Source organism: Neolamprologus brichardi, chromosome 1 (genome assembly GCF_056152115.1).
Source record: "Neolamprologus brichardi isolate AB-2024 chromosome 1, ASM5615211v1, whole genome shotgun sequence".
NCBI lineage: Eukaryota > Metazoa > Chordata > Actinopteri > Cichliformes > Cichlidae > Neolamprologus > Neolamprologus brichardi.
The window spans coordinates 8254750-8277582 of NC_142104.1; the positions used below are offsets into that span (position 1 = coordinate 8254750).

General features: G+C 36.5%; 1 protein-coding gene across 1 annotated transcript; it reads right to left on the minus strand.

The window, feature by feature from the left end:
- Positions 1–520: 520 nt before the first annotated feature.
- LOC102796499 (xaa-Pro dipeptidase-like) lies at positions 521–17340 on the minus strand. The gene is made up of 15 exons (XM_006779748.3): positions 17285–17340; positions 15067–15250; positions 13154–13281; positions 12420–12483; positions 9328–9375; positions 8925–8986; positions 8524–8568; positions 7263–7338; positions 5887–5933; positions 4979–5047; positions 4203–4280; positions 3369–3517; positions 2808–2992; positions 1851–2042; positions 521–996 (listed from the first exon to the last, which is right to left on the minus strand). The coding sequence occupies exons 1-15, from the start codon at positions 17299–17301 to the stop codon at positions 868–870; spliced, it is 1473 nt and encodes a 490-aa protein (XP_006779811.1). The 5' UTR covers positions 17302–17340; the 3' UTR covers positions 521–867.
- Between the last annotated feature and the right edge of the window lie 5493 nt (positions 17341–22833).

Here is a 22833-nt window from a genome sequence, read left to right on the forward strand (position 1 = left end):
TGACCCCCTCCTTGTCACCATCATCTCTTCCTGACATTCACAATTTCATGTCCAAAGATGAGTGACTTCTCGACTTTTGAGTTAAAATATATATTTATAATTTTAATAAATGACAAATTAAAAAGGCATGAATATTTTTTTTGGTATCGAAAAAATATCGAACCGTGACACCAAAGTATCGAACCGAACCGTGAATTTTGTGTATCGTTGCACCCCTAATATATTTATATATATTTCACAATACCTGTTTTACAGACCACACATGTACACAAATGTATTTTTACAAGGAACTGCCTCACAGCTACATCAATACAGCACTGATGAAACAAACAATATTTATTGCTTTGCTATTTCGAAATGCCGTCTTATTTGCAAATAAATCAGTGCAGTCCTACTTAACTGAAGTACTCACCATTCATACTTACACTAATTACTGTCTTGTTTGCACTATTTCTTTGTCAAGTGTAACAATTTGTATATTTACAAATGTTTTTTTAACTGACCAATAAATGAACAAATCTTTTACACAGCTGGAAATTAAAAGATTTATTTACGTCAATTTCAATGCAATGTTTACAAAGAGGAACATATAAGAATTTTTTTTTTAAATCAGAAAATGTATTTTCCTTGGAGGCACAAAGATTTTAATGTAATACTGTATTATTGTAAAGTTTGTCAAGTAAAACTGACAGTGGCTAATGTACATCAGAACTTTACGAAAGCTTTATGTGATGCTGCTGATCTCAATTGCATATCTGTTTCATGATTAAGATATGAGAGTCAAGAAATAAGTTGAGCTTTACTGATTACTGCTGATATTCCTCAGCAATCACATAGAAAACTTCAATGAAAGTTAATTTAGTTTCTTCAAACAACTGGACTGAAAGGTTTTGTGGAGTCAGCCATAAAAGCTTCAATCTCCTCAACTGTACGAGGTACACAAGTCATCAGCTCTATGCCGTCTGCTGTGACTGCAATGTCATCTTCAATGCGAACCTACAGAAAGAAGGAACAAAGTGGTTAGTGACACATGACAATAGTCAAAAGCAGGAGGCATTCAAAGATTTGAAATGAGCTGGATCAGTTACTGAAAGTTTTTTAAATATACATATATATGTGTGTATATATATGTATATTTATATATATATAAATACATACATATTTATATATATAAATATATATAAATATTTTCCTTTGCTGATTTATTTTGTAGGAATACCCTAGTTTAAGAAATGTTAACTCAAACTATCAATTTGAAATGTATTTTAGGTTGATCTGAGCTACTACACGACTTTCTTTGGAGGAATACATCCTCACATTTATTTTGCTGATTTTTCAGGATTTGTCATTAAATGGCCTAGACAGAAAATCTGTTACTCTAACATTAATTAGCATAGACATATTTGTGATATTAATTTTCAGTTAATAGACTTTAGAAATACTTGTATGACAATCTAGGTTCTATTGTGACTTTGAACTGATCAAAAATATGACAAAATACCTAAAATACCATAACATTCAATAGATCTTGCAGTGTTTAATTTACATATAAAAAGTCACAGATGGTGGGACAAGGAAAAGCACACTCTACAGACACAATTTTAGAGATAGCAGCACCTTAAATTTTAAACTGGCTGACGTTTTCATGCTTAAAGTGACATTATTCAATCTTTATAGCTTCTATCTTCAAAGTTGTACATTTGGCCTTTAGCAAATCATGAAAGAATACCAATCCTGTCAGACTGTAAACCAAGCAGAAGCTGAATTAATTTCAGTATCAGTTGGCCCTTTGTTCTGTTACCACCCTGGTCCAACATAAACAACAAAAAGAACTGTGCAAGCATACTAACCCCTCCAAAGCCACGGAAGCGAGCCAGCACTTGGTTGTCGATGAAGCAGCTCTGGGCAGGGTTAGCCAGGGCTTGGTTCAGCAGGTGGTTGATGAAGTATATGCCAGGCTCCACGGTAAGAACCATCCGTTCCTGCACCAGGCGGCCCATCCTAAGACTCTTCAATCCAGGCTCGTCAATTCGCTCGATACCCTATACAGCAGTTGACAGTAGTATTATTTCATTATTTAAATAAATGTACTTTTAAAATATGTGCAAAACTGACTAAATTGAGGTTTCTCCAACTACTGTATCTGATACCATAAATAAATGCTATTATATTTTTTGTCAGTTTGCTCAAAGTCAAAATATTTCAGGGTTTTTCATGCAAGACTTTATGTAAAAATCATCAAAATGCTTTTTACCCAAACAAGAAGAAGAGACAGATAAGAGCCATATAACATGGAAGTTTATTAATTCATCATTTTTATATTTTCCTGTCACACTTACCAAAGTCAGTCAACAGTAATGTCATGTATCCACACACTGAGCACTGCATTCAGTGATTCCCACCCCCTCAAAGTTTAATTCTCATACTGTTGCTGTCAGCAGGGGAACATCCAGTAGTTCCACTGGAAATGCTGAGGGTTAACCAACTTCTCTATTTACATGTCAAAACTGAATATCACTACAAATTCCTCCACCACAGCGTGAAACTATCTGTGCTCAAAGTTCAGATGACATTTCATCTTCCCCTCGCTCCTGTCCTCATCCTGAACTTGTTCCTTGCAGCTTGGCCTAATTTAGTTCCTCTCTCACTTCTGCACCAATGGTCTCTTTATTTCTGAGGACACATCAATATTCCAGTAACAGAAATATTTTCGTCCTCTACTGTCTTCAGACTATGACTGTCACAGAAATAACTGCTGACTAGTTGTTGTTTTGTGTGAAATTGCAGAACACAAGTTCTGTTCTCACCTCAGGGTAACCTCCTACATCGTGCACATCAATACCCAGCAAATGTCCAAGGCCATGGGGCATGAATACAGAGCCCAGGTGAACCTTCATCATGTCCTCCACACTGCCATGTAGGATGCCAATCTTTACAAGTTCTTCCAGGTGAACCCTGTCAGCCACGCGGTGCATGTCGGTCCACTTCACACCTTCAAAACAAGCATTTTTGTCAATGAACAACAAAGCAGTTAAAAATATAACTATGCATGTTATTTTAAAAGCTTATTAACTTTTTAGGGACTGTAATTCACAAGGATATTATTTTCAAAGCTCCAATTGTAATGAATACTAAATAATACTTTTGTAACTACCAAAAACACTACACATGTAACCAGTTTAAAGACTTTACAGACAAGTATCCTCATGGTGATCAGTTATGATTTGTGCTTAAGAAAAACAGATTTCTATATCTGTAACATATTAATTAGTTTTTAACTCCTTTGCTGCTATGTTTCAATAGGAACAGCAGATTCAGTTTTCATGACATTTGCTCACTTTCATTTTAGTTAGGTAAAATAATATAACCTGGTCTGAGGGCAGCCATCACCGCACGTGAGGCTTTCAGGACGGCTTCGTAGATGGCCCTCTGGTCTGGAGTGAACTTGCCATTAGCTGGGAAGGAGCAGGTGATGTCCGAGGAGTAGCAATAGTACTCTCCACCCATATCAAAGAGACTGCAGGAGACAAAACAAATAAAAATGATTAGAGAATTATTAAAGAATTTATTTCCAACATGTTTTATGTTTGTGTCCCACATGCTTTTCGATAAAAAGAGATGCACAGAGATGGCAAAGTCACTAAAGGTCACAAGAACAGTAACCTTGATGGCATTTGCGATGGTATTTGACAAAAAATGTATGCTAGGAAATGGCTCATTTAGGAGAATCTGTACACATTCTGAATTAAGATCCAGAAGAATGAGGTGGTTATAATAAAAATAGTTTCCCACCACAGGAAATTTAGTTTGAGTGTCTTCATAGTTTTATTTTTGAAATACACCAATTTTTATATACTGTAGGAAAAACAAAAATAAATATTGTAGCTGATAACAGATAATTGTAGCTAACAGCTCATTGGATCAGCAAAGCCTGTTTCTGGAATATTATGTTTTTGTTGCTGGAAACGCCTTTTATGAAATTTTAGCAAAACTATATGTGGAAGGAAACCGTGACCTAGGACAAGCTGATGGCATAAGACGTAAGTGCAACTCCTCTGGCTTCATATGCAAAAAAAATTATTATGCTAGCTTATGTGGTTCCAGTTCTACCTGGATTTAAAAATAGTTATGCAAAACGGAGCATGCCCGCTCTGACCGGCTTTAAAGGGTTAAAAAAACAACAACAACCCATCGGTACTCACCACATATCTCCATCTGTGATTGTCTTGTCATTAGGAGCGCCAGCATGACCATAATGGAGAACAGAGGAATTATTGCCACTGGTGGGAATAAACAATGCATACATTGAAAAGACATCCAGTCACAAAACATAAATAACATTATTCTTCAAAGCAGAGAATACTTTAAAGCATCAAATGGATTCCAGTCTCTTGTTTTAAACCCCTAGTTTCAACAGGAAAAACACTTTCATCTACAGGCCACTAATCTTTACAATGTTCATGATGCATGGCCTTTAACCCAAAAGGCCAGAACATGATTAACAACATTTCAAAATCTTTCATCCATAATGATGCTGCTAGCTCACAGCTAAAGGGGGGATGTTAATACCGTTTTTTTTAATGAGCATAGTTTATTCTGGCCAACAAATCACCAGGGATACAGAAGAGATGCATGGAGCCTGCTCAACTGTGTCATATACCCTTGAAGGTACTGCAGTAGCATAGTTTCCTCCAATGTATTGCAATTTTGTCTAAAATTGAAGTATTTTCTTCCCCCCTAGGAGCACTCAACTTAATAGAGGAACAGAGTATTTGGTGCTCTAATGCCTAGGGCTATGGTGTCAGGGTCAACTACTCGATTGTATGATCAGTATGCTACGATTGCCGGTATTAAACTCTAAAGGAAAAAAGCACTACAGCAATAGTTTTCCTTCATTCATTTTTGGCACCAGGAAGAACAGACTCAATTTGATTTCTAATACCAGAAATAAAACAGGTAATGAATTGTCAATGCTCACGTTCCACAAATACAGGTGTAAGAGGTGTGGCGCATTCCTCCTTTAGTATAGCAGTAGTGCTGGAAAAGACTGCAAAGACAAAAGGAAAAAAAATCTAATTACCTGACAGGCTTCCTCTGCCCTTTTCCTGACTCTATGCTTTTTAAGAATTCATTCAGCACTCATTCTTTAATCATCACATGGCCAAACGCATCAAACAGCTTTATGAATCTCGACAGCATTGCAGACCTGTGTAGGATGTTAAACGATTCCTCTTAAATGGCCAGCACAAATGAGCATGATGGAAAGCTACTAAGACACCAAGGGTAGTGAATACTCAGACATGAAGAAAGTAAACTGAAATATTTATACCATTACATATTTCTTGTGTTAAGCACCGATATTTTGAGTACCTCAAAACTACAACCAAGCACTGAATCTGAATTGTAATCCTATACTATGTTTGTATATCAGAAGCATGCAGTGAAGCAATATGCACACTTGCCAGTTACCGAGCAACCAGTCATTACGTTACACATCATTATTAACAAGGCCTTCAGATTTCCTACTACACTGGAGCTAATAATTCTAAGCAAGCAAAGAGGTGTGACATTTCTGTTTGTTCCATCTGTGTCACCAGGGTGTAATCTAAACTGATTTATTCATTCATCATCACCTGCTGCTAATTTTACACATCAAAGGTTTAACTAATCCAATATAATAATTAACAAACCAATTACATATCGTCAAACATAGTAAATGCATCAGCATAACATCTACCCAAATTAGTGTGGACTAAGTCCACTTGCTCAAAAATTCATTATCATGTAAGTAAGCAAGAGTAAGTAAAGTCTAAGGAATGCAGAGTGCTTCCATGTCTTGTCACCAAACACAAGTTTTTATGTCTTCATAATAAAAAAAAACTTGACCTCTCCATTTCATATTCTTTCTTTCCAGGTTTCACATGCTTCATGACCTATGCAAAAAAGAAAAACAATACATGAGATTAGCAAGCTTGAAATCTATTTTCTAAATCCTTTTTTTTAATTCAATTCAAATTCCATCCTCCTTTAAAATGATCTTCAATGTCCACAGAGTGCAAGTTAAGCTTTTTTAAAACTTATTAATATAATTTTGTACCTGACTGCACTGTGGCAGAAATCTTTTGAATCTCTGCTGGAGGTGTGTTGGTTCCAGTTCTATCAAACTATGAAACAAACGTCCATGATCTTGTGCCATGGTTTTATCTTCCCACAATACCCCCGTGAATTTAAACACAGACAAAGCTGACTGTGTGTGATACACATGGCAGGGAAATAAAGAAACAGATGGATCTTTTCATTGCAGTAGCTAACTGCAGGGACATTACTGGATTCTAGCCAAGCTTTGTGGTAAAATAAACATTTTAACTGAGCATCAGTTTAACTGTTTTTGATAAAGTGGTTAAACATTTCTGCTGGTGTAAACAACCACTGTGTAAACACAGCATGAGTAATGGAGTCTGAAAATCACTTTGTAATGTGCACTACGAAGGGATATGCTAAGTAATTAGGTGCTCATATTGCTTATGCTAGTTAAGCATTTGGAGCTGCAAGAGCACATTAGTGTGTTTAAAGTTGTTATATTTAAAGATTATATGGATAAAGAATCAACTGGAAGTGCATCAGAATTAAGTAGTTTACTTTTAGCTCAATGTATAACCAAATGTGCTTCACTTGGGTTTTTTTTTAACTCTAATTTCTGATGCTGCTCTTCTTCTTTATAACACATTTAATAAATGTTCTTTACATGTGCAAAATAGTGTATTTTGTAGAGCTGCAGTGAAGTACTACTTAAAGGCATAAGGTTTTTATAAGTATGAGAGATGCTTATTTGGGAGCTTCTCTTTTTTAAACAGCACACACGCAACACTTATTGTGAGTGACTTTAAAGGACAGATAAAATTGTGAGTTTAGCTGCTGCTCAGCCCCTGAAGAGGTTATTTATGTTGATAGAGTCAAATCCTGTGCAGATGTAAAGTATTGCTTTAATGTTACAGCTTATTGGTCAAATGCTACCACAGTTAACTGCTCGCCTCCAAGCTACTGGAGGAAGTTAAAATCGATAGTGTTTAAACAGTTTAATGTCTTAGAGGATCCTGAGATCGTTACACCTTTGGGGGAGTTTTAAAATGTAATAAGCTTTTTGATACTTTGCGTGTTTAATTCCATGCTCTGATTTTTTTTCCCCTTCCTTTTCCTTTCGTTCCATAAATATACTACTTTCAGTTTTTAAAAATCGCCTGTTTAACTGAGAGCTAACTTACCATTTTGTGGGCTTCGCTGGAAACTCTGTTGGTGTAGCGCAAGACCTCCAGCTCCATATCAGTCTTAACGACACGGCTGCAAACAGAGAAGGAGTAACCAGCTGTCTCTCTGACTAAGAAAATCACATTACATATTACAGTGGATCTGCAGCCATATAGTACACAGAATATAGACCTCAGACTAAAAGAAAACTGGTGTATTTTTCTTTAACCTGTACTTTATTTTCCAAATAAGCAAACATCCTTATTTTTATTTGAGGTAAATAGAAATTAGCTGCAATCTCAAAACTTGTAGAGACAATCAGTTTTAACTAGTTTGGTACCACCAGTAAGAGAGGTAGTAGCAATGCTGTCAATTTGCCCAGGGGGATTTTCATGGCAGCTATTTCGTGGACGATTCTTGTAGCACGCAAACTCAAAACTGGACTGATTCCATTCATTAATGTCATTATTAAGATGAGCAAGGACAGAAAGTTTGAAAAAGTACCAATATTTAGTGCAACATCTGTACTCTAGTGGCTGAAATAGTTATTTCAAATATACATTGCTAACATAGCAACAAGTGTAAGAATCACGTGTCGAGAAGCTTGTTTTAGGTAATTTTAAGGTAAGTTGTATATAAATGAGAGCTGTCATTTTTTGTTATTACAGTTGATGCTTTATTAGCTACTGTTGCAGAGCTACCTATAATATGTATGTCTACAATGTGAGTCTTTCACTTGAATTAAAACTTTGCTTGCTAATTCATACCATGCTGTTCTCATGTGTTGTGTGTACCTCAGATGGCTTAGTAATGAAATGAAATAAAGATTTCTATACAAATAATCCACATAAATAGTCCAATGCACTTGTAACAAACAGTAACAGTAATTAAAAGGGGGAAAAAAAGAGCTGTAGTGAGACGAGTGTGCAGAGGGTTCAATCAAGCCCTGCTTCCCATGAGGTGTGCCTGAAAAGCATTCCTCCTCATTTTAGAAAATGTCAATTCATCTGGAGGGTGCAAGCTCTAATGCCAAGGACAACCAGGCAAGCACGAAGTCCATTACATCCACACAGTCTCACTTCTCAATTGAGAGGGGGAAAAAAAGAAAGAAAACGAAACAACCACAAGAAAAGCCCCCGTTTCTGATAGCAGACACACAATTACCTGACCGGGCAGCTGTAATTGCCAAGATTTGCGAGAATCTGAGTGAACAAACTCTTAGGCAAAAAGTGCTTTTTCTCAAGTGGACTTTTTCAGTGACAAATTTTAATTACTTACCAGTCCACAATGACAGGGTGTAAAAGAGTGTTGTTCACTTGGAAGCTAATCCAAGAAAGAAAAGCAAAAAGAAAAGAAATTAAATGAATATGAAGCAAATGGTTCCATTTCTTTTGAAACAAGTACTTGAGCCTTTTTCACAAGTATCTGGGGTTAGAGTAGGATGATAAAAATAGCAAATATATGCAGTTAAAAGAACAAAGACCAGTGCCAAGGACAATGCTATTATTAATCAATGAATAACAAGAAAATTTGTTTAATTGAATTATATTTGAAATTAGGTTAATCAGCAACAATAAGTATATGTAAGAGTTTTCTGCATACTTAGTGAAAAACAGAAAAAACCCATCCACAAACAAAGTATAATTATGTTAATGCAAATTGAAGCCAAATAAACATACCGACTAATTCCATCAAAGGAGGCCTCACGGCAAGTGCTCCCACTATCTGTATTCTGTCCTCGCTGCAGACAAAATATCAAACAGGCAAACAAGTGATCACATCACCACCGTGTGAATTCAAATGTTTATACAGCTTAGTAAATATTTTCTGGTATCTAGGAGTTCATCCATTTTTAAAAGGTAACCTTTTTCAAAAACAGATTTGGTGCTACTATGTAAGAGATTAATTAAACAAATTTTTTATTTTTCATACAACTGAGGTGGGAGCCAACATAAAGCAGGATACAGAGGGATGATTAGGGTGAGGATGATTCAGCAAAATACTCCCATACCAGCAATATTCAATACTACTTAACAGAAGCTTAGTATTAGCTGTAATTGGGCAAGAATGAGTGAGACATACCAGTGTGAGGAGAACTGCTGGTTTTAGGTTAGACAGGACATTGGCTATCTGCAGGAATGCAGACAAAAACTAATTAGACATATAATAGAATGGTAGAAAAAACAAGCACAAGTTTTCCTTTGCTTTCAGGTGGCAGAATAAAGGTGACTTTGGCAGGAACCATCCTGCCTCTGTGGCTTCTCCACCAGGACGCTATGCTGCTGTAAGAACAATAAAGCCTTGGATCACTGACCTGAAAGAGCTGCTTAATAAAAAGAAAAAAAGCTTTCAGGTTTGGGGACAGGGAAGAACTGAGAAGCATGTAGCACGACCTAAGGGTGAAGCTGAGGAAACGCAAAGACTCCCACGGGAGTAAAATAAAGACAATCACTGGGTTTAAAGTGACAGACAGACAACCAGTGGGCTGCCTGGGGAGAGCAAATGAGTTAAACAATGTCTTCAACAGGTTTGGTTCACAGCCCTTTGCTGTTTCCTCCACACAAACTCTGGTCTCCACTCACCCTCACTCCCCTTCTTCTCCCCAAGTGAACTCTATGGATCAGAGTTCCTAAGGCAGCTGAAATGATGTGTGCACCAAAATGCTCTACAGTGCTAGAGGAGCAGCATCAGAGCCGGAGACACCAATAAACTCAATAAACTAATTAGGAAGTCTGGCTCTATGACTGGCTGGAAAACTGGTCACACAATCTGCTATCCATCACAGATAATCCTGACCATCCTCTGCACCACTTACTGGGCAGGCAATACAACATATCTGCCTGTCAGAAAAGTATCTGCCAAATAATAATATTATTATTAATAAAACTAAAATTCCCAAATTATTCACTCCATTGTCTTAAAACACGCTTTATCTTCAAAACCTACAATCTAGATTCTAGCAGCTCAACTTTTAGAAACTGGAATAAGACATAGTATGAAAGGACACTCACATGAGTAGTGTCTGAACAGTTGTAATGGCAATGTGAGGAAATCATTCTCATTCTCAACTGTAAATTTAAAACATGAAAACATTTACCCTGTATATAGTGACGATGCATAGAGGATCTGCTCATGGTTAGAAATGCATCTATTATTTAAAAGTTAAAAAAAATATTGAAACAGAACACAACAGAATCATGAAAATGCCAGATACTATTAAAACACAAATTCAACAATTTAAAGGTGATTTGTGTGCATTTAAAGTAGGGTAGTGCAATGAAAAGTGTGTGCATGTGCATCAATACCTCCCATGTCTGAGTGCTGCCTAAAATATTCATGACCTGATTTGGATAAGAAAGAAGTATTGTTCTCTTTTTGGTTCTTCTGTAGGCAGCATTGCCATCTGAATGCTGAACACCACCAACTGCTTCTTTGTCTTTCTAGATGTCAGCCTTGGGTATTTGTAGGTAGTCATGCAGTTTATTATTTTTTTCTAATTTTACCTACTGTGTTAAGCTGGTGTTGATTCATGGAAAAATTGGCAGATGACTTGCATCTTAACCTGTGACTAATTAGAATATCTAACACCTCAAGCAGGTGCAGAGATGTTAAAATACCTGAAATATCATCTGAAGTATAAATCATCACTTGGACAAAATGTAAACATGGAAATTACTGTATAATTATGTGATTGTTTAAATGCCAACCTCTTAGCATTTTCTGGCTAGTGAACACTCTTATATTGTAGTCTGAATATATTTTATGATTTGTTAACATGAACACCTCCAGAATAGCTCTGGTGCTGTCAGTCCACCAGTACAGCTCCCCTGGGAATCTGCTGTCAACACTGATAAATATAACCGTTTTTCTAGTCTCTCAAAACATGCAATTACAAAGAGCCTTAACTTAAGTGCATTCCTCACACTGGGCTGTTAAATGAAGCAAACAGAAGTGCAGGTTACAAATTTAAATAATAAAATTCAAAATGAAGCCCCCCTAAGAGTGTGGGTGGTTTGGCTCTTTCTCAGTTATGCATTTTAATGAACTGTTGTACCAAATGGATTATCAGTGTAATGCTCCATGTGCTTTGGGGGAGCCAAAAGCACTGTCCACATTTTCTCAGGTTAAGGACTATCCTCTGAGATTTTCCACCGTCTCACACAAATAACCTTAGTTCTATCGTCCTATTACATGCAAATACAAACAGGTCTTAGAAATTATTTCAAACCTTTCCATGAATATTCTATTATAATTTCAATAACTAACTATAAATCAAATAAGACCTGCACTAAAAATCTATTTGGTACACCTCTTGTAGAAGGTTGTCGATAGGGGTTTAGCCAAGATGTGCAACTAGCATAGTGACGATTCTTCTTTAAAAAAATAATAATATCTGTTTTAAAACACATAGCACAATTTCAAAAGTTACCCTTTCTTACTTGTAGCTCAGAGCAAGAGATGGCTTACATCAGAGGTATTCTCACTACTGAAAATACTGTTTAATTTAGGCTCAGATGGTGCCTGGGTAGCATGCAGGAGGCAGGATGCATAAAGGCCACCTGCTACTTGTGAATACACCTGTCTATTACCTGCGCTTTTCACACATCAGTATAATTATACGTCACACTGACTTTGTACCAGGGAGCTGAAAGGTTAGACTGTTTAATCAAAGTCCTTCTAAAAGCAAGGCTCGCTATTCATCTTGAAATGGCTCTAGGCACTTATGTGGCCAGTAATTTTGAAGCATTATGTAAATTAACTTTAATTCTAATAGTTGTCAGGGTATGTATAAAATCACCAGTAAAATCTGATCAAATGTTCTTAAAGGGTTTAGTGCTTTTGCCCCAGCATAAGGTTTCAGTTTTTTCTTCCCCTGGGAAGTTACACGTGTATCGCTGCCTTTGGTCTCACAGAATTCTTCAATAAATTTGAATTCAAGATTCTTTGACTTTTCTCACTTGTAACCGTTTCTAGTTTCACGAGTGAGCCAACTGCACCTTTGCTGGGTAATCACTATAAAAGCTCAGAGCTGCAACGTATGTGAGGAAAACGGCACTAATGTCCTTTGATCCTGGTCATGGCTTTATCAATTAACATTAAAGATCAGCTACCATACAGAAAAACAGATCACACCAGAGAGGCTGGGCTGTAAAGACCAACACTGACAGACTTACGTCACAGGTGTGGTGCACCTCATCAACAGCATACTTCTCCTTGAAGTGCTCTTTGGGAAAGATCCTGTCAATAAACGGAAAACATAAAACTGATGAAAACAAGTGCACTAGACAAACCATACACATAAAATCAGACGAATTTTCAAAGGCTTGTCTCTTAAAACATTACTGATGGGCTATGTTACAACACACTAGCAGAAGTGCAGTATTGAGGACAGAGTTCAGAGAGGAAAGAAACTGACCATAACCTAGAACATTAAATGCTGATCACGTTACTTTTGAGTGAATTTTTTTTCTTAAAAAGTCATATGACAAAAGATGCTTTTAGGTTTCTAGATTAGGGAAGTGAGCATGACCATGTGAGATGGTCAGTATCGGTTATGGTGTCCAGAGTTTTCAATGATCGTCTTATACACAACCAAACAATACTATGGATAAATAAATAAATCTAGTTTAACTGAACAATTTATTCTGTAGTGATTGAGTGATCTTGATATTATAGGGCAGCACTGCTATAGTTCAACTCACTAAGACTGAGGAGGTCTATGTATTTATAAAATGATTATATATTATATTGCATTTGACAATAAATAAAATGCACAATTAAATACACAAGGTTTAAAAGCTGCTAACATAACTGTCAGCCCTTCCTTGAAGGTATAGCTCACTGCTATGGACTAGCGAATGCTGATGTTGGCCTTGTACACTGCTCTTTGAGGATTAGTGTGACTCACTCTCCCATCCAAGTAGCATAGCTCTCGGGCAGTTTAGGAACAAAAAGAATGGATTTCCCAGAGTCCACATCAATGGCTCCGTAGCAGTCAGCCTCAGTCACTCCAAAAGCCCAGTGGAAGAAAGACTCCTGTACAATCCAAGAATCAGTAACAGGAATAATGAACTAGCTTTGTTCAGATTATTTCATGGGAAATATAAGAGCTTTCCTTTGTCCAGCCAGTAAGGTCAAGTGACATCAAAAGTAAACCTTCAATATTCTGACTGATTTCTGTTCAAACAAATAACAGTATTGAGTTTGTGTTGTAGAAGAGTTATATTCAAGAAAAAAAATGCAGGTTGTCCAAGATATTTGTGGCAGGGTGTGGAGAATATGCCAACAAGAAATGTTGAAACCTGACTTTGTCCAGGTCAGGTGTTTGTGCACTCAAATTGAATACACTGATTGTTCAGACAAAATGAACTACAGCTATTGATTATTTTAGAAATTAAGTTTAGATTGAGTAATCTGATAAGAATACGTCTGTTTTTATTAATAAGCAATAATAAAGATTCAAAAGCAAAAAAATAATGATGATGCACAGAGATGTGGTGCAGAATATGCCGTTTGCCATTTGTTTGAAGCCAGCTCACCTCCTGCAACCACTTTTCCGAGAATACGCGCTTCTTTGCGGTTCGGACTCCTTCTGACATTTCTTTGGAGGTGCAGGAACACCAAAGTAATTGCTTAAAGGAGCTTGCTTCTTCAACATCTTTAAGAGTCCTAAACAAATGTCTAACCTCCTCCAGAAAATCTCATGTACGCAAACGCGCATTGCAACTTCTTATCTGGTGCCCGTCTTTTATTTTGACAGCCTATGCGCACCTGCAGACCACTTATGTGCACCCATGGTTATTAACTTATGTTAATAATAATAATAATTCAGTGACCAGCCTAACAGCACCAGGTCAGTGGCTCAGAGTTTTATTACATTTTAATTAATAGAATTTATTGAACTAAATATGGCATGTCCCCCTTTTAGACTCACCCCTTACTTTCTAAGGCGTCACTTCAATAGAAAGGGGGATGGCTGTAGTCAGCCTTAAGCAAGCTGCCTGACTAAAAAATAGTGTCAGACTAAGGATGCATATTTATGCTTTTAATGTAAAATTATTGTAAAGCTTGGTTGTATATTTGTTGCTGTGTAAAATTCAACTCAAATTTTTAAAAAACAAGCAGCTTTAAAAACAACTCACATTGGCCAACGTGCTGTGAAAAGAAAAATAAATCACAATAAATAACGGAATAGATAAGTAATAAGTAAAATACATGTTAATAGGTGCTAAACATGTGCAGTTTGTGGCTAAACAAGGCATAAGAACCATACTGAGCAAATACCATGATGGGCTTTGCAGTCAAACAGAAGGCTCTTGAAATTAATTCTAAACCTCATTGGGAGTAGAGAGAAGCCAAAACCTGGTGGTGGATGGAAGGAGCTAAAAAGTCTTCAGATTTGTGCTTGTGGTTTGATGAAGATCCGATGAAGAAAGTTTTTACGGCAGTCCTGCTGTTTTAGACCTTAAAAACACACTTTAACTCTTAACATCTGGGTAGACTCTACATTAAACTACGACAGCATCATCTTCCCTACTTTTTGTGGAGAAAACTGGGGGTCGTTTGGGCTTAATGTTGTAATACTTTTTCTTCACACGCAAACTCCTAAATATGTTTCTGTTGCAGTTCTGTTTTTGTGTGAGAGAAACGTTCATGCTTACACGGATTAAACAAAGCATTGAAGCAAAGAATTTTCCTCAAGGATTTTTTGTAATCAAGTTACACAAGGAATCTCTGCAGCTCTACAATAAAGAGCAAACTCACTGATAGGCTGGGCTCCTTTAACGAATGAATAAATACACTACCAATACATGTACCAACCTGTCTGAAGAGGACGTCTGTGTCCGTGCAGTACCTCTGCGTCTGTTCTCCTCCCTGCAGCACCACTACTGACTTTGGCACCACACCATCTTTGGCTTTCAGCCCCTGGCACAGTCGTCGTCGGTTCTCGGCAAAAAGGGCAGCAGACACCCTCAGGGTATCATTACCCAGCCAGTAGACAGGTCTGAAAGGACAGGAAGACAAAATATCTCAACGTAGCTCAGGGTGGAGTAGTGGCTGGAGAAAATGATGCATAGTTGGAGTCAAAATTAGAACTGTCTTGTATCAGCGAGCACAAGACTGCAAACACAATTACTAAACTTACCACACTGTTTGCATCATTCAGTTATTCTCTCATATCCTGATATTTATATAGCAAAAATTAATTGTCATGATTCACACAGTTAATGTTGTACCACTGTGGTAGTACACAGTAGAGTCATATGTCCCAAATCTGTCTATAATTGCAGTATAAATGATCAATTCTCAATTAATGTTAGGGCAAACCAGCAGCGCTCAGACAGAACTTCAAAACCCTGCCTAATACTGTGCCGGCCTCCTTGTGTCAGCAAAAGTGGTCTGAACCATCAAAACATGGACTTTGCTATTGGGCCCTACAGATTGTGGTGTTGGAACTTTAATATTGTGGTTGAGTGATGAAGATTTTATCTAATAATACATCACAGTCACTATAAAAAAAAAAGATTTATTCCAGAATAAATAGCAGGAGTAGATGACCTGTCGTGTTTTTAGTTCTACCTGAGAGTAATCCTCATGATTTGCTCAGTACTATCAAGCTTTTAAAGAGAGAGGTGAACCTTTGCCTGAGCTCCCTTTGGGGAAAGAGTTAAGACATAAGCTACAGACAGATAGACAGCCTTGTAAGTGATAGGTCTTGGGTATAAATCTTGGTCTCTGGCCGTAGCTTGGCTGATAAGATTAAAAACCCAACATATCTGTACCAAAGGTTAATCTATAACTTCCTAGAATTTAATGGCTGATGGCTTTCAGTATCATTCACGGTTGACTGAGTTTACTGGCTAAGGTGTGTACGTGCAAAAAATAGAGCCACTTCTATTTTTGAGCAAGGCAGATAAAATCTATGTAACTGGAAGCCAACTATTCCACCCAACAAAAGCTCAGAAATAAGAATACCTTGTATAGTACAACTGTATCAATAACTTAAGATTAGAAAACCCTAATTTTGCGGGCAAAATTTCTATTGTTGTGCTAGATTACATAATACTGTGAGGTGTCTCATCTGTTTGTTCCACACTCTGACAATTGCCTGGGACGCTCTAGCAGCGATAACTTTATATGTGCTGACTGCAGACTTTTTCATGATTACCACAGCAGATTATTTTATTGTTTTATAATGGTTAATAAGTCAATCTGGGTTGTTTCACAATTGCAAGAAAATTGACCTTTGTTGAGATCAGCATAATACTACAGGGTGTACAAACTCGGAACAAGAAGACTGAAATTTAAGAATTAAAATGAACAGTTTTAACCAATTTATTGCAATAAGTGAAAACTATAGCTTGTAGCTATAGCTAGTTTTTTTTTTTTTTTTTATAATTATTCATGAAAAAAACTACAGTAATTCAAAACTTGGTTTTCCATTTTGCTGGAATTCACAGCGTTTGTTATACAGCACTTGAGGACAACTTTTAATTTACTATATATAGTTACTTTATATCTAACATTCTAAAGCAATGCACGGTTAAAGTTGCAGACTTGTGTACAACTTTTCAAGGTACACTTGTCCCAGTTCTCCTGTGGTTTTTAGGCTGTCTCTGTGTCTTCCGTTTAATCATGTGGCTCCTTGAGCTCAGATAATGTTCCCTTTCTATGTAGTTATACCCTGAAATATTTAGTAACTTTTTGGATTATTTTCCAATTTTGATACTGATTTTAAAACACACACACACACACACACACACAAATCCATGCAGTAAAGCAAAAGTGCGTCACAATATTACAGACAATAGCGAAAACGTAGCTGCAAGCATTAATAGTTAGGAAGTCCCATATTTCACTAAAATAATGGGTACTTATCGCGCAGTTTGACAGTTAACAAAGGGTGTTTTTTAGCTGGCAACATATATCGCGAATACGTAAGTGAAACATGCATGCAGCAAAGCAGGTTACACTAACACCACTCTATTAATTATTAGGCGTATAATAAATACATATTCATCAGTCAATCACAACTTACTGCGCTGCTGCAGCCATGATATTGCCAAGTGTCCGACGAATGTCACGTGGGGAGAGGAGTCACGTGAGTTTTACGTGGTGACATCAGCTGACGTGACATGTTGTTGCATTCACGTATTCAGGAAATACGAGCACCAGCAGTCAGTGAAGTAGAATTTCAGTCTTGGTTTAAACGTTTACAACGCCCCGTAGTACAAAAACACATTACCTTAAAGACATAAAAGAAAGTCCTAAGAAGAGTCTTTATGAATGGGTCACTTCTCAAAATACTACTGTTTGTTTGATAACGTTCTGATTGTGAAATTAAAAAAAATATCTTGTCCTTAAAATGAAAAATGGTGTGTTAGAGGAATAAATATGCAATAATATGCAACTCCTCTATAGTCACAGAAAAAATAATTATAATAAAAAAATGTCTGCACACAAGTACAGAGAATAATATAGGAATCATGTTCAATACCTCTTTTAAGACTGTTTTTGGCATATTTGATTTTTGACAATATTCTAATAAGGGTTCCTGATTTATTTATTTTAAATAAACCATATAATATTTACTGTGTGTGTGTGTATTATTTAGGCTGTGGAAGGTTTGGGGACTATGTAGGCATCATATACGGCTCTTTAATTGTGTTTAATAGCCTAACCTCATCAAATATTGTGTTGTTTATTTGTGGCATCTTTTTGTGTGTTCAGTAACTCAAGGATGAAGTGCAGCTGAGTTGAATTCAGGTGACTGACTTTGATACATATATTATATTTCTTTGTTTTAAGATGCTTTCGTGATCTATACACCTAAAATTGATCTTATATCTTGTCATCGATCCCTGAATAAACAACATTAATTTACCTGCAGATGAAAATTACTAATCAGTAATGTACATTTTTTTGTGCATGACCATTAACAAACAAAAAAATAAAACCATGCTGGATGATTGGATATAGTTACAATTATTTAATATTATTATCATTATTTTTATCATTATTATTAATATTTTTTGTAGTGTGCTCTAGTTTAAGCTATAAGTGCTGCGATACATTAGATGGAAGAGGCATGGTGCAATTAAGACACCTGACCACACACTGACAGTAATACTAAGATTCTGCTTTCGTTTCTTCAATTTTTTTCTGTGCATAGTGTGCTGAGGAAGTGAAATTATCTACTGTCATGAATATAAATGAGCTCACACTAAGAGAATTAGAATCTACATAATCTGTAACCTACTGGGAACAAATGTGTTTATACTTAACGTGCACATGTGGCAGGACACTATGATTTAATTATTTGCTCATAAATGTTTTGCCCTTGCTCAGCGAAGAAAGTTTTTTACATTTTTTTTAATCCTAACTAGTGTACAAAACCTTATTGTTTACAAGTTAGAACTTAATTTACCAGCAGCCCAAGGGTTAAGAAACTCACCAAACACTCATAGTAGCTTCAGTTCAAACAAAGTGTGAGAGAATATCTGCTTTTTTACCAATGTATTCTGTGTATATGTTGACTTTTACATGTACTCTACACCCTCCGTTATATACATTTTACTTTTAGTTTACAGGAGAAAAAAGTTTAGCTACTATACATGAGATGTTGTTCATATCAAAATCGTAGTGTTTTCACAACAAAGTGAGATAAGGACACATAAAAACCTGGAAATATACAACATATTTCTTTTTGATTTCACTTTGCATGGAAGCATTTACAGTAGAAACAGTAGGGGGAGATGCAACTCTCTTTTAATACAATGCAGGGGGAGTTTGAAAAATAATTAATCATCACGAGTTACTGCAGATACATGATGCGAATAACGGCAAACAATGTGTCATGGAAGACAGCATCCAGAACTAGATGACAGACTGTCAAGAGAGTTGACACGCCACATGAAGCATGAACAGCTTTCACTGAGATGAAAGTTAGATGTCTGACGATAGGTTAACAAGACATTATGACTCATGTCTCTTTTTCTTGAGAAAGAAAGTTTTGAATAGCTTTATAAATGCACACACAATCAGGGCAGATAAAAGTCATTCCTCTTTATTCTTTGTTGAGTTAGTCGGGGTCATTTATAGGTGGGATAGAGAGAATGGAGCTGAGTAGTCATTGCTTTAAGTATTTGGAAATGTCATTTGGAAATGTCTAAACTCCTCTAAAAGTTTTCAAATTATTTGGACTCTTAAAAAGAACACTTATTTAGATTTCATGATATTATTAATAAGACTCATAACCTTTCCACTACTTTTTCTCCCGCTGTGGTTTCTACACTAAATGAGGCCATTGCTCTCAATATATTGAGCCTAATTTTAGCTTAAGTCGGGTCCATATTTGACAGCGACCCAATATTTGCAATCCACAATGGATTAGAAATGAAGCAATACAGGTATGACTGAAAGCACAGGCTTTAATTCAGCTTTAATTCGTATGGTTTTTGCAAAAATATGGCGTTAACTACTGAGGAATTACAACCATTTGCCCTGGATTAATTTACGGATTACTTTTCATTCTTATTGTTTATTTGTGGCATCTTTTTGTGTGTTCAGTAACTCAAGTTTGAAGTGCAGCTGAGTTGAATTCAGGTAACTAACTTTGATACATATATTATATTTCTTTGTTTTAAGATGCTTTCGTGATCTATACACCTAAAATTAATCCTATATCTTGTCATCAATCCCTGAATAAACAACATTAATTTAGTACTACTTTCATTTATGCATTTTCATATGATAACACTGCCTTCCAAAGCAGATGAGGTGTTATGCTTATGACCAGGAGCCTTTTGTCTCAACCTTCTTACTCATCATTCTGGTAAAATACAATATTTCAAGAATCTTCTTTCAGGACTGAGCAGACTTCTACCAAAGTCTAATATGGCCTTTTCAGTGCTACCACTGGTTTACATCTTGAGATAAACCATCTTTTTCTACATTCATGAAGACATCTATTGATTTTACACTTTGTCATTGATGTGCCTATTTTAATGAGAAAAAAAAACAACTAAAAAAATTAATAAATCAATAATCAACAATAATTAAAAATAACCAATAGTCAGAAATCCCCCAGTCCTTCATTTGAAGTTTTTCCATGCTCCTCTATGCCTTTTGGTGTTGCTGAGCTTTCTTTTACTTTAATAATTAACTTCTGACACTTTCTGCTATACAGTATCCCTCTAATGAGTCTCCTTGCCTTTGTTACTTCATTGACAGGTTTTTCTACTATGTATAAGTTTTTAATACTTCAGCTCCTGACTTTTTTTATCACCTAATTGTTCATAAAGTTGTGTGGAAACAGCCCGCACCTGGCCATGAAGCTTCTTATCAGTCAATAGCCCTTTATGTAGTACCCCCAGTTTTTGGGCCTATGAAAGTAGAGGTACTACTTGTTGTTATTGTTGGGTTTTTTTAAATCTAAAGCTAAAAGATTACTCTTCCTTCACAACCTGGTTGCTTCATTTCAAATCGATTATGGTGTGCATAGAGGAAAATTATGTTAATGTCCTGTTCTATCCAGTACTCATTATATTCATATGCATACACTCTGTACTTTCAAAAGGTCAGAGTAAAATCCAATTTTTTTAATTCTTTACAATCTATTTACAAAAAATGTCAGATTGGTTCTTAGAATAATCGGTGGCTTGTGTCAAATTCTGTCCTGTTCCACACACATAATGTTGGAAGTGTTTTTGCCACTAGTACAAAGGATGGCTTTAGGACACAGGCATCAAGCCACCACTGTCACTAGGGACTAAGCGCCAATTCCCCTGCATCCTAAATTTTATCTGTCGCACCAGCTGTAAGTTCTGCTGATGCAGCTGAATTGCTTGACTTTGAACTCCAAACTTTGCTCCTTGCAGGCTTTGGACATTTGCAATGGGTGGCAGGGCAGCTTCAAAAATACTAGATTATTAATTAAAAAGAAAGCAGTGTGGCTGTGATCACAGACTTTTGTAATATGAAGGATATAATAGTAGATAAAAGGTAAATGAATGGTTATTTAAACCAAAAGAAAAATATATAGACAGTGATATTTTATAACCAAAAAGTCAGAAATACCTACTCAGACAGTAAATAAGGGTTGTCCTCCATCCTTCAGTGATTAGTTTCCCTGAGCAAGGTATTTAAACCTTAACGAGCAAGACTGAGATTGATGAGGGCAGCTCACAGATGCAAAAGCGTGTATTTGTCCTTATTAAACATATCCCCTCACAGATCATTTCTACAAATTTGCTGTTCTTGCCTCATTAAATAAAGTCTAAAAAGTTTATTTTTTGCATCCAAGATTTAATCCACAGAGAGTTGGAGGGCAAGTCCACTTCAGTGGATGCAGAGGCAAAATGCCAGTGATGCTTCTCTCTTGTCCAGGCTAACAAAGTATGACCATGAACATTTTTTCTGTTAACATTTTAACAAATTTTTATGTCTTGGCGCTAGCATCTATTATAAATGTAGTTACATTCAATTCAATATTATTAAACTGCAGACCTTATATTAATAGGATCATTTTCATACTCCAAAAACTGAGCAGAATTTTTTTTTTCTCTTACAACTGCCAGTCTTATAATAATGCTTCCATCAGTTAAGCAGATACTAAGAGTGTGGTGCCAAGCACTATTCATTTAAATGATTTACTCTCTTCAGATTACCAGAAGAGTGTTTAATTAAAGCAAAAAAAGCTCTCTGCAGGCAGATGGACTCTGATGAGTAGGTTCTTGTTGTACTACCCTCTGATGAGAACGTCTTAGACATATGTACATCATGTGAAACCATACAATACAAGGCCCATACGGACTTGAATCACATTTGAAATATGTTTAATTTCTGTCAAAGCTTGTTTATATTAAACTAATGATTGTGCCAACAGTCTTAGCACAGTGCTACATGCTCATATTAAATATGGCCAAATTTCAAATAATGCAAAATACCTGTATTAAAAAGAGGCGATATCTCTAATATGGTCATCAACAAAAATAATAATTTACCATGGATTACTGGGCATTGCACACTAAATAACTAAATTAGGATTACTGAATTGAGCAGTAGTTAATGAAGCGTGGATGGCAGGGCTGGACTGGGACAAAAAATCGGCCCGGGCATTTTGACTACAGACCGGCCCACCAAAAATGTGACGTCATTCAGGGGTAAAACCGCAAATAATTCTGGGAACTTGTGGCAAGAGGTACTAGCGCACGCAGGCTTTCAATTGAACTCAGTTACACAGCGATAAAAAGAAACACAAAAAATGGCAAGAAGCTGTTGTATTATTAACTGCAATAGCCGGCGGCCGCCTCGGGTCTCTCCTCCTCTTGCCTCCCCTTTCCCTTATCCACCTGCTGGCCTCCACCACTTGCTGATGTTGCTAAATCTGTGGAAGCGATGCCATAGCTACCACCAAACAATTCAGTTATTTTTACACATTTGGCAGCGTCTGCCTGAAGGGCTTGTTTCTTTTTGGCCCTAATTTTTTCTGCACCTCCTTTCCTTTTTTTTGTTCTCCATTTTCTTTAGTTCGTCTGTAAGATTGCTAAACAAGGGGGCGGGTGCATCCGACCTCCTTGGCTGTAA

Excerpts from the sequence above, each read along its gene's own strand:
- LOC102796499 (XM_006779748.3), bottom strand. Across the intron at positions 8,987-9,327 it reads CAGCAGTTCTCCTCACACTG|CGAGGACAGAATACAGATAG; the intron begins GTATGTCTCACT and ends TTTTGTCTGCAG. Across the intron at positions 2,043-2,807 it reads ATGTAGGAGGTTACCCTGAG|GGTATCGAGCGAATTGACGA; the intron begins GTGAGAACAGAA and ends ACTGCTGTATAG.